Genomic DNA, 13,414 nt, shown 5'->3' on the forward strand with positions numbered 1-13,414 from the left:
ATTTGATTTGAGCATTTTGTTCAGAAGCAGAGAGAAATTAAAATCAAATGCATTATAAGAGAATGCGCTTTCTTATGGGATGGTTATTTAATCAAGAATGGGAAAGCAAGAATGAAATAAATTTAAAAATTTTAAGGAAGAGATTCAAAATAATCAGGGTAAGTCTGATTAAGCCAATAAATCCCAGTTTCACTCTTTAAAAACTTAGTCAGCCTAAACATCTAAGAATGAGATATTTGGATCCAAGAATTATCTCCAATGTAGTGTATCATGTGGAAGCAACAAACAGATTATCATTTTATTCATTCATTCATTCATTCATTCATTCATTCATTCATTCATTCATTCAACAAATGCGTGGCTGTTCCTTTATCACTAGAATTCTCGACAGTAAATAGAATAATAAAAACAGCAATAATAAAAGTCAACTAAGAGAATCACATTGAAGCAGTATAGGAAATAACCTACCAATATATCTCATACACTCAACACTGGGCTCCTTTAAAAATACCTGGATGAAACATCACATATACAACAGCGTTCTTGAAGGCCAACAAGGTTGGATGTATTTCAATCTTGGGGGAGAAGGGGGAGGGAGGGTACCACAAGTGCCACAACATGAAAGGCACACTTTCAAGGTCCCACTAAGTGGCATGTTTCACCAAGGAGACTTGAGTATGCTCTCTCTGGTAGGTCTAATGAGATGGGCAGAAAACATAGATGCTCCCAGAGCTAATCTGACCCAATCCTATATAGGGCTTTAAAAGTGAGAACAAATAGAATAGAATAGAACAACAGAACAGAACAGAACAGAATTATTTATCGGACAATTTTGATTGGACACAGAAGGATTTTGACTTTGGCACATATGCTCTCAGCGTACATAAAGAAAAATAAAATATAATAGATTCATCAAGAATCATAAGGTACACTTAGTGATAGTCATAGATTACTAATAAGCCAACAAATCATAGTAGGGAAAAACAAAACAAAATAAATGGTAAAGATACAAGCAACATGGTTATAGTCATAAGTGGGAAGAGATAGGTACTAGGAAGGATGAGAATAATTATAGTAATACAGTCTTAGTAAATTATTTGACAGTGTTGTGGGAATCAGTTGTTTAGCAGAGTGATGGCATTTGGGGAAAAAGCTGTTCTTGTGTCTTGTTGCTCTGGTGTGCAGTGCCCTACAGTGTCATTTGGAGGGTAGAAGTTGAAACAATTTATGTCCAGGATGTGAGGGTTCTGTAGTACCTTCAAGTGCATCTGGAAGTCTTCTTGAAACTATGTAAAAGTGTAGCTTTTATGACTGAAACTGGGGCTATTTCACTTGCTATTTTTTACATACCACAACAACCTTTAAAAAATTTTAATGACCATTTTTGTGACCTTAGAAACACTGCCTTCAGAAACTGGGAAAATTTTCACATTAAGTACCGTAAGTGCTCTTCCACCAACCTACCATAATGCTTTCTGGAAAACTGTGTTCAGTGCCATAGTTGGAATGCAATTTCATATAGCTGTGTTCCAGAATAAATACCAACGCTCTGGAAAGGAATTGTTGTTGTTGTTAGTTGCAAAGTCATGTCCATTCCATTGTGACCCCATGGACAACATTCCTCCAGGCCTTCTTATCCTCTACCATCCTCTGGAGTCCATTGAAGCTCATGCCTATTGCTTCGGTGACTCCATCCATCACCTCATTCTCTATCATCTTTTGCCCTCAATCGTTCCCAGCATTAGGCTCTTCTCCAGTGAGTCTTTCCTACTTATTAGGTGGCCAAAGTATTTGAGTTTCATCTTCAGGATCTGGCCTTCTAAAGAGCAGTCAGGGTTGCTCTCCTCTAGGACTGACCGATTTGATCGCCTTGCAGTCCAAGGGACTCGCAGGAGTCTTCTCCAGCACCATAGTTCAAGCAAAAGAACAAACCAAAGGATTGGAGACAGAAAGATCTACGTTGAAGATTTAGGGATTTTTTTTTTTTTTTTTAAATGAAGTTGAGATGGGGTATGATGAAGCTTTGTAAAATAATGGGCATTGTAGAAAGAATAGAGAGAAAATGTTTCATTCTGGTATTGAATAAAAAATTGAGGTGTGATAAGTCAGGGCTGTTTAAATGATGTTTCTTTTCATGCAAATCAATGCATTCTATAATACATTCGTAATAGTGTGATGGAAAGTGGTACAAATGAAGGAACTTGATGAATCTATAAAGAACGGATATATGTAAGAAACTTTGCATTAAAAGTTAATATCAGTTGTTGTTGAGCAATTAGCTTATTTGTTTTTCTACTTTCCTGATAGTATTTCCATATGTTTCACAGCAAGCACTACTGAGTAAAAAAACAAAATATCTGGATTTGATTCATCTTCATTTTTATCTGTTGGGTCCTTTGTGCTTTTTCTTATACTGTTTCTGTCAGTAGAAATATAATCAGAGTAATTAAAAGTTCTCCTGGAATTACATTGCAATTATTATAGTATATAATACAAATTATAATTTTCCCCCATAAAAATTAAATAATGGAACAAAAACCTTTACATTGAAATCTTGGCTTGCTGCATTTATCAATGTCATGATAACCATGACCTGGATGACTGAGAATCTTCATATACAATTGTCAGTGTTGATAAAAACTCTTCATCTTTATTCATTCATCGTTAAACTATAACTGTAATTGTTATTTTTTTTTTCAATTTCAACAAAGCTGAAAATAAAGTTTAAAAAATCACAGTTAATATGATCTAGGAAATGGATCTCGTCCCAAAGCCAAAAGCTTATACATTATTTTCGCTACACAGACAGAGAAGAGGCAATGGCCTAATTCACACATTTTGCTAGGTTGTGATGCTTCTTTGTTATAAACCAGGAGAGGAGATAATTTTAAACTTTGCTAGAAGATTACAAAACACAAAACTTCTCAGTTAAAAAGAAATCCTTAGACTGCCATCATTGGCACTGAGCCGTGTAACACTTCCTGGTCTATCTAGTTGGGAAATTCTTAACTCTTCCATCAGCCAGGGTAGAAACAGAAAGGAAAATGGCTTGGAATTTCCTGCCTAAGTATAGATTTTAAAATCCCTGGGTTGTATGAACAGAGGCATAGAATCAAGATCACGTGAAATACTAGTACCACTTTATAAAACCCTTGTAAGACCACACCTGGAACACTGCAGACAACATCTACAAAGAAGGCATTGAGACCTTGGAAAAAAATTCAGAGAAGAGCAAGAAAGATGATCAAAGGCTTGGACACTAAAACATATGAAGAACAGCTGCAGGATTAAAAAGAATTAGAGGTGACATGATAGCAGTATTCCAGTATTTGAGGGGCTGCCACAAATTATAAGAGCCAAGGTGGCGCAGTGGTTAAATGCAGCACTGCAGGCTACTGCTAGATCAGCAGTTCAGTGGTTCAAATCTCACCGGCTCAGGGTTGACTCAGCCTTCCATCCTTCCGAGGTGGGTAAAATGAGGACCCAGATTGTTGGGGGCAATATGCTGACTCTCTGTAAACCGCTTAGAGAGGGCTGAAAGCCCTATGAAGCGGTATATAAGTCTACTGCTATTATTCTGCAAAGCACCAGAGGGCAGGAAAGAAACAATGGCTGGAAACTAATTAAAGAGAGAAGCAACTGGAATTAAGGAGAAACTTCCTAACAGTGAGGACAATTAACCCGTGGAATAGCTTGCCTCCAGAAATCGTGAGCACTTCATCACTGGAAGTTTTTTAAGAAGAAACTAGACAGCCACTTATCTGAAATAGTATAGGTCCTCCTGCTATACAGGGGGCTGGACTAGATGACCTCCAAGGTACCTTCCAGCTCTATTCTATTTTAAATTGGTTCCCATTCCTGAAAAGCAAGAGGCACTTGTGCAACTAGGTGATCTTCCATGCAGGGACATTTTTAATGAAGAATGTCACTAAATCTTTGGCTGTAAAAAAAGTTTGTTCAGAAGTATAGAGAAACACAGAAAGGCAACAACCACAGGATTCCAAATACTGGAAGCCTTCCATGTGTGGGATAAGGGGCATCTATTAAACCATAAGGATGTTGAATATAGGCAAACGTCCACCAAGCACTAACTATTCTTTCTGCACAAATGCCTATGATAACCTGCTTTTCCCACCAGTATCAGATACGAACGTCCAATGAAATGCACAGCTGCCTAGAAAATAGCTCAACAACACAGTAAAAAAATTGATATGGTTAAAACGCATGAATGCTCATCTCAGACTAAATGAATGCCAGCAGACCATAGATAATCACAAGGAGCAACTAGAACCACCCATGACCCCAAAACTCACAAAAATGTTGACAACCACCATTAAGAGTGTTGAGGACTCAGAAAGTCCTCGACTTACGACCTAGCTGCTAGCAACTAGCCAAGCCGCGCCCTGTTTGGTTAAGGTGCGGCTTGGCTAAGCGCGGGCCACTAGGGGCTCGCTTATTGGCTTTCCCTGCTTGACAGCTCCATATAAATAGCTGTCAAGCAGGGAAGGTGCTGAATCACCTGTAAATAGTTCTGACCTGTTAATAAAGACTTCTGCGTTCTCCAGTCCTGGCTCCTGCCTCGTCCTTCCACCGATCCTCTAAAAAGAGTACCTCCATAAGACAAGCTGGAGAAAGGAAAACTCAAACTGTAAATCAAATTGGTCAAGTTAAACCCTAAAATATTCTTCAGAAAGGTTTTGTAGGAGATGGCAGTTCTCTACTATAACCTAGACGATGTTAATCAGTTAGAATTTTTGCAGCATTTAAAGCTACAGAGTATGCCACAGAGACTCAAGAAAACATAAGCCAAACTATCATACTACAGACCAAAAAAACACAGAAAAGTCACCTAGGTGAGTAATGAAGCATCTGCAAGACAATAACTAAGCTCAGATTACAACAGGACCCCATACTTCAACCCTGAGCTATATATATTCTATTCCAGTGATGGCGAACCTTTTTCACCTCGGCTCCCAAAAGTATGTGTGCGCAATGCTCTCCAAAGGCCGGAAAAGGCTCGTTTTCCAATTTCTAGTGGGCTCAGTAGTTCCGTTTTTTTGCCCTCTCCAGGCTCCAGAGGATTTCTTGGAGTCTGGAGAGGGAAAAAATGGCCTCCCCCCCCCCCCGGAGGTCCTCCAGAAGCCAGGAATGGCTTGTTTTCCGATATCCATAGGCCTGGTACGTCAGTTTTTTGCCCTCCCCAGGCTCCAGAGGCTTTCTAGGAACCTGGGGAGGGTGAAAAACAGCCCAACGTGCAAACCGGAAGTTCGGGAATGGACTTCCAGGTTGCCCCTTGGACCATTATTCTCCCTCCAGAGGCTTCAGGGAAGCCCCCTGAAGCCTCCGGAGGGTGAAAAGCAACTGAAAATCAAGGCTGAAAATCAGCTGGCCAACGCATACATGTGCGCTAGAGCTGACAGGGCAATGCCTCGCGTGCCCTTAGAAATGGCTCCATCTGTGGCACGCATGCCATAGGTTCTCCGTCCCAGTTCTACTCTATTGGAATGAATGGGAATCGTCTTCTATGGAGGTGCTGGATTTTGTCATCATAACTACTCTGATTTAAAGCTTGGAAGTGTGCTAGTTCTGTATGATATTTATATAAAAGTTTGGAAGGATAAAGAATAAGGCCAGACTGTATGACCTTCAGGTGTGATTTCAATGTAGGCATTTTGTTTGAGGGACGTGTCAGTTTTACTTCTTCAACATCTTTGCCCTCAACGCCCAACAGAAGCCTGTATGACCATCTCACTTTCTTTCAAAACCTGGAATCCACCTTCCTTTGCCAACCGCAAGATGTTGTGCTCATTCGCTGTCTCTTTGCTACTTTTCTCTGCATTGCTGTACTAATAACTGACTTCAGTTCTTTGAAACTATATTTTTACTTTATGTTTTACATTCATATATTGTATATGTCATATACATTGTATACATATATTGTATATGTTGAATGTTGTGGTATATGACCTGGGGATGGATTTTTCTTTCAAAGGGTTATTATATGTTTGAATGTTGTATACTTTATTTATTTATTTATTTATTTATTTATTTATTTATTTATTTATTTATTTATTTATTTATTTGTCTTGTATGCCGCCCACTCCCGGAGGACTCCGGGCGGCTCACAAAAGACAAGGGAAAGGGGGGAAACGAGACAGACAACATATTAAAAACAAGCCAACATTCACAATTTCCGTGGAGGTAGATGTTTCTCAGACCCCCCGGCCTGCTGGAACAGCCAGGACTTGGTGGCTTTGCGGAAGGCCGGGAGAGTAGTAAGGGTCCGGATCTCGACAGGGAGCTCGTTCCAGAGGGCCGGAGCTGCAACAGAGAAGGCCCTCCCCCAGGGAGTCGCCAGCCGATATTGGCTGGCAGATGGAATCCGGAGGAGACCTAACCTGTGAGATCTAATTGGTCTGAGAGAGGTAATTGGCAGGAAGCAGTCTCTAAGGTACCCAGGTCCGATGCCATGTAGGGCTTTATAGGTAGCGACCAGCACCTTGAAGTGGATTCGGAGACTAATGGGTAGCCAGTGCAGCTCGTGGAGGATAGGTGTAACGTGGGTGTACCTTGGTGCACCCACAATCACTCGCGCGGCTGCATTCTGGACTAACTGGAGTCTTCAAACACTCTTCAAGAGCAGCCCCATGTAGAGCGCATTACAATAATCCAGTCTTTTACTCAAGTAATAGTTTGAGTTGTGTGACCTAATGTCAATAAATAAATTACAAGCCTGTGCCAATGTTGTAGAGCAATTTTGCTAACCAGCTGCAGTACTGGAATTTTGACTAGTTTCCAAACTGTAGCAAAAATGGAAATGGATGGCTTTAACTTATAGATTCTAAAGTTTTTAAGGCCATCTTATGTCACTTTTCTTAACAGATTTGTCCTCAAATACAACCAAAATTCACCTTTTCAAAAAAAAAAAAAGTATGAACCCTTTTATTTGATAGAATGGTTCATTGTCCAGATGACTATACTACATTTTTGGGCAAAAACACACATTTTTCTTCTCCAAATAATAAGCAGAAGTCATTCAGAGTTAGAAAAGTCCTGGTATTTCAGTTGATATTTTGAGCATCTCATTTAGAAATCTTCTGATTTCTGGAACAAACTGATTTTGAAGAACTGTTCCTGAAAAAAAGTGTTGACGTAGACCATATAGTTTGTGAATCCATGCTGGCAGTTGATGCATAATGCCTTTTAACACTTCTGAATAATGTGACTTGCCAACAGTGACTGACATTAATCTATGCAGTGGGATGGCATTTGCACAAAGTAACAATGTGATCCATCTCATGCCTATCTACATCCTGTTGATTTTTTTTTACATCTAAATGCCGAAATGTTCTTGAGAACCTAATGTTCGAAGAAACCAAGTCTCTTTTGCATTGTAAATTTTGACAGTATGATGCCTTCATCATTGATGAGTTTGTTTAAGCTTTTCCTGTAAGGCAGTATCTCTTCTCTTGCTCCATATTCAAAGGTTTATTGACAAAGTGTTTGTTAATGATTATACTCCAGTTATAAAATTACCAAAGCCATCCATCATTAGCTTTAAAACTTATTTTCACATGGTCAGTCTATTTTTGTGCATTTTAACACTTCAATGCTTAACATTTCTGCACTTATCATAGAGTGTTTCGCCTGGACCCATTTTTCTTTTCCTTCTGATAATTTCAGGCTTTTATCTGGTAGCATTTCTGTCATAAAGAAACCTACTTTTTGTTAAGTTTAACAAAAAAAATGTTTGTCCCTTAGCACAGCAGTCCCCAATCTTTGTGGCTTGGCAGTCCAGCTGGGAGGGAGATGAAGGGGGAACCAGACCATATGAGTGGTGGGCTGATGTGTGCATATGCCTCTCCACTCACCCAAAAGAGAACAAAAAGCTTTTGCAAATGGATGGAAGGCCTGAAGCAGTGCAAGATATCTGCCCCATTTCATCCGTTTGCAAAAGCTTTTGGCGTGGAGAAGAGAAGCCTTTAGGGGCATGATTTCATGCTCCTTCAGACTCATCGAGGCTGCCCAATGCACCAAAAGCAGATCAGATGTGCTACGCAGGCAGCCTCACACTTGTCCCACACAACTGCTCTCACCACTCCACTTTTGGAACATCAGTAGCGTGAGAACCTGGTGGCCCAGTGGGGAGGAGAGGGGAACTTGGCCATATGATTGGCAGGCTGGTTGTAAGTCAAGCCGAGGTGGCGCAGTGGTTAAATGCAGCACTGCAGGCTACTTCAGCTGACTGCAGTTCTGCAGTTCGGCTGTTCAAATCTCACTGGCTCAGGGTTGACTCAGCCTTCCATCCTTCCAAGGTGGGTAAAATGAGGACCCGGATTGTTGTTGGGGGCAATATTCTGACTCTGTAAACTGCTTAGAGAGGGCTGAAAGCCCTATGAAGCGGTATATAAGTCTAACTGCTATTGCTACTTGTACGTATTCTGATCTGGGAACAAGCCCAATCAACTAAATTAGCTTTATTCCTCATGATGGAATTAGAGAATTGCATCCTACAATATGAAGACATACTTGGAAAATACTTAAATGTGCTTATAGTTTTGTTTTTTCTCTTTTGCAGCCACCAATGTCCATTCAATCTATTGTAGTCCAAGTCCAATGCATTAATCGAAAAGTAGGAACTATCATCAACCATGAAGTTCGGATCGTGGTGCGGGATAGAAATGATAACTCTCCCCAATTCCAGCAGGAACAGTACTATGTCACTGTGAATGAGGTGAGGTTTTTTAAAAAAAATCATATCATTACTACTATTTATTTTCATATTTCTGATAGGGTACAGCTTAGCACGTAATGCATTTCTACATAGCAACTTTATTTCCTTAAGTAACAAGCTGCAGTTAAGGTTACTTACTCAGTTCCATTTGAGTTTGAAAAACTTGCTCCAAGCAGAACCCCCAAATTAAATAAATCCAAACCTACCACCCAGAGCATATTGCAATAATTATATAAAACAGTACAGCAAAAAAGAACTCTGAACAATCTTAGAGCAAGATGAAAATGAAATGTGATGAAATCTTGATTTAACAGACCATTTGGGAAGAAAGAGGTATCAAACACGAGTATTGGTTAAATCCGAATTTACATAATTGCATAACGTATCATTTGCATCGTTATTTGATTTATATCATTGGTGGCAATGTATGCCATTTGCTTAACAAATGATGTAATTAAGCAAATGATGTAAATAGATATAAAGTTAGATTTATAAGCAGCCCATGATGGCATGGATTAATGTACAAGGAAAAACACCTTCTGACTGCAAACATTATTGCTAACTGGAACAACTTTTTATGTGATACATCTTTGGAACAGGCAAAATTAATATATTTGCCAAAGTAAGTAATTATTGATCTCTATAAAATGTTAAACCCATATTTTTTTTAGGAAACATAGAACATGAATGAGTGATTGTTGGTCATTAGATTATGTAAAATGCAAATTATGCACATTAGGGCTTAAGTATGGTATTTACAATACAAACAAATTCCTAATCTAATTTAATATTTTATTCTGCTCCCTCTGATCAATTCATAGTCATAGGTGACTAATAAGCAATCAAATCATACTAGGAAACAAATAAAACAATATAAATTGTAAATATACAAACAACAGAGAGCCGAGGTGGCGCAGTGGTTAAATGCAGCACTGCAGGCTACTTCAGCTGACTGCAGTTCAGCAGTTCGGCTGTTCAAATCTCACCGGCTCTGGGTTGACTCAGCCTTCCATCCTTCCGAGGTGGGTGAAATGAAGACCCAGACTGTGGGGGTGATGTGCTGACTCTGTAAACCACTTAGAGAGGGCTGAAAGCCCTATGACGCGGTATATAAGTCTAACTGCTATTGCTATTGCTAACATGGTTATAGTCATAAGTGGGAAGAGATAGGTACTAGGAAGGATGAGAAGAATAACAGTAATACAGTTTTAGTAAATTATTGACAGTGTTGTGGGAATCAGTTGTTTAGCAGAGTGATGGCATTTGGGGAAAAACTGTCATTGTGTCTTCTTGTTCTGGTGGGCGGTGCCCTATAGAATGGTTTTGAGGGTAGAAGTTGAAACTATTTATGTCCAGGATGTGAGAGAAAGGCAATCCCATTAGAATTAAAGACATACCGTTTCTGGACCCAGGGGTTAAAAATTCACAAGATTTTCCTCCTTCTAAGGTGAGGCGAAAGTTTATTGGATTCCCTTGTTCCCATTACAGCATTCAAATATTGATCCAACTCCACTGTCATACCTGGCTCTGGTGACAGGCAGAAAAAGAGCTGAATGTCACCAGCATACTGGTGGCATTTAATCCCCAATTCCCAGGGATTTCACCCAGAAGCTTTATATAGACATTAAAGAACTGTATTTAAAAGAGCTATCTTTAAGCTAAAAAGCAGTTATCCAAGAAGATAAAGAGCATAGTGGGTGGGGGGCCGGGAGTTCCACACAACCTTTAAAAGAGCAAAGAGCCAAAGCTTGAGACAACTAGATGGGTGTTACGGTAGCTCTGCCTGCCAATTGATAGTAAGCTGATTTCCCCCACCCCTAGCTTTTATTGCCCAATCTCACAAGAACCAGGAAGTCTTGGACAGTATGAGATACAACTGTTCTAATCTAATCATTGCAAGGCTTCTTCCTTGTTTATGCCGACAGGAAAGTCCAAACTTCCTTTTGGCAGTCTCTCATCACCTTCAAGAAAGAAGAGCAGATGAAACTCTGTCTCCCATGTACTTTTTTCAGAGTATGTTCATAGACTGGAATAGACATGGTAATAGGTCAGCAATCGTGACTGTTGGAATAGACATGGCAACAGGTCAATCAATGGGGACTGTTGACATAGACATGGCAACAGGTCAGCCAATGGGGACTGTTTGAAAACTGAAATATAGTATTTGTTTGTATGGGGCTATAAGAGATAGTTTTGGAGTCTGGGCATGGTTTAGATTTCTGGACTGTATTTAAGAGTTGGTTTGGCCTCTGTAACATTCATCAGCTTCTGTACAATATAGGCCTCTTTATATCTCTGCTCTGTAGTGTCTTGCTTTTATGAATATTGCTTCTGTGTTCCTGATTTTGTATGCTGACTTCTGTTATATGCCATTGTATAGAGGTTTCTTATGTAGATGAATCCTGCCGAGTTCACTTAATTGTGTGCCGGTCGGATGTGCTGCAAACTCTGATACTTTTCCCCTAAGGTTGATAAATAAATGAAGACACACCTACATGCAGGCACATATGTATATGTTCTGACCCCCCCCCTCCTCTGTCCAGGAACGAACACCGAAACCAATGTAAATGAGAATGTTTTTTAATCAGTCCAGACTCTCGTTGGCTGCAAGCCACATAAACAAAGAGATAAGCACTCTGGCAGCAATGCAAACAAACTCTGGCAGCAATCCAGCCTGCCAAGTTTGTTTCTTGTTAGTCCTTAAAGTTGACTTCTGCAGAAGGGCGTGGCACAAGCAGTCTCTTTTATAATCAGGAGAGGATCTTAATGAGCATCAGCTGAGTGTAATCACCTCCTATAAATACGCCGTTGTTCTTGACGCCGAGTAGCCCTTCGATGGCATGCATCTCGGAACAACTCACAGGTGTTTTCTGGATCACTCACTCTTGTCTCCTCCCCACTGATCCAAGGCTCAGGTGCCACCTGGTGGCTAACAGTCTCTCTGCGCCCTGCTCGGAGTCGGAACCCTGTCCAGGGTCCTCCACCTCCTTCAGGGCTGACTCATAAGACCCCTTGCTGTCGGAGTCTGGTGGCAGCTCCAACAGCTTTTGCCGAGCCACAACATGTATATATACATACATGCATATATGAACATATATGCAATATTTGCAGGGGGGTTGAGTCAAATTGGTCACTCTAACAAGAGCCCCATATGTTTTATAGGTGGTTTGTCGAGTTATACATATATCCCAAAGGAACAGAGCTTATGGGACATTCTGTCATTGCTTGTTGAAATGGACACGCATAGGTGGATCAGTGCATGGCCATATATGTGCACGTATTTCTAAAATTATGCAAAGTGTATAATCTGAAGATTTACCATGTATGGATTATCAATATAAAGTTTGTTTTGATAGTAAATCCCATCAAAGGGCTTAATATATGATCCCACTCTTTTTCCCCCCAATGAATGTTGCTCACGATCTTGAGTATTTTTCAAAAGTGTGTTTCTTCATAATTCAAAACCAACTAATTCTGATATCAGGCAGTGTGAATTTCAAGGCAGTTTAGCCTGACGGACTATTTGTGCTAAATTGATAATCTATGCGCAAAACTGTTCTGGCGTATATTGTCCCTGCAGCATCCATGGTGCTCTGCCTGTTAGTTTACATTTGGGATCCTTATCTGAGATGGATTGCAGCAACTGTGATGCAGAAATAGAAGCGGAAGTGAAAAAAATATCATGAACTAAATGAGTAATCTTAACAATTAAGATTAATCTTGATTCCTTCAGCTTTCATTATTTTTCCCCCATTGATAGTGAGGGTAACCCATTTGTTCTAGTCCAAACTCCATGGCTGTATATAGAGGCGGTGTTGTGCAGTGCTTCTATTTCAAATGGTGTTTTTCGATAGAGTTTCAGATTGTCCATATAAAGAAGGTGGGATACTCTGGCACAGGGGTGGGTTTCAACCGGTTCGCGGCGGTCCCTGCGAACCAGTTGGTCGGCGAACCCGGAAGTAAGTAACTTCCGGGAACGGCGAAGGGCCCACCCGCACGCCCGCGGTCCTTACCCGGTTTTGACGAGTTCTGCGCTTCCACGCATGCGCAGGACGCATACAGCGCCTGCGCGATTCTCCAGGAGCAGCTGGAGCATCGCACAGATGCTAGTACGCATGCGTGCACTGCGTGCGTGCATGAGGACGCCGCCGGCCCCGTTCCAACCGAACCGGTTGGAACGGGGCGAGAAACCCTCCCCTGCTCTGGCAGATGTTTTTATGCTTGATAGCTTTGGCCTGACTTGTTCAATATTGTTCACAGAAGAATCGGTGCAATAACAAAGGGTGAGAACGAGTCACCTTAAAAGATTCAATTTTTTATATCAACGATCTCCCAGTCTATCACCATTGAACAACCATGTCTTCCATTGTGCCATTGATCTTTGAACAAAGCTTCTGATGTTTCCAGGCACTTAATATCTAATTACATGGCAGGGAGATGAATGCCTTCATGTAATCAATCCAAGCTACAGTCAAGTTGATGTTTTTTTTTTCCTCTCTTGCAGTTTTCCAAAACCATCGTGTCAATTAGGAGTGGATCTTTTGTTCCGCTACACTGTGGGCAGTTTTCTTTCTGCTAAGGTAGAAAAATCTTGTATTCAATTAGATGCTGTCAGACTGCATCAGCTACCACACCGATTAGACTTTTGAAAGTTGTTGGTAAGCAGGTCATTAGCCGGTA

At 40.5% G+C, this 13,414-nt stretch overlaps 1 protein-coding gene across 1 annotated transcript in view; it reads left to right on the forward strand.

Annotated features, from left to right (window-relative positions):
- Positions 1 to 13,414, forward strand: part of PCDH15 (protocadherin related 15) — a 532,120-nt gene that overhangs the window by 169,502 nt on the left and 349,204 nt on the right. Inside the window, exon 5 of the mRNA XM_032231542.1 lies at positions 8,579 to 8,734. Within this exon, the coding sequence (XP_032087433.1) occupies positions 8,579 to 8,734 (156 nt within the window). The remainder of the gene's footprint in view (positions 1 to 8,578; positions 8,735 to 13,414) is intronic.

The sequence above is a fragment of the Thamnophis elegans genome, chromosome 15 (genome assembly GCF_009769535.1).
Source record: "Thamnophis elegans isolate rThaEle1 chromosome 15, rThaEle1.pri, whole genome shotgun sequence".
NCBI classification, from domain to species: Eukaryota; Metazoa; Chordata; class Lepidosauria; order Squamata; family Colubridae; genus Thamnophis; species Thamnophis elegans.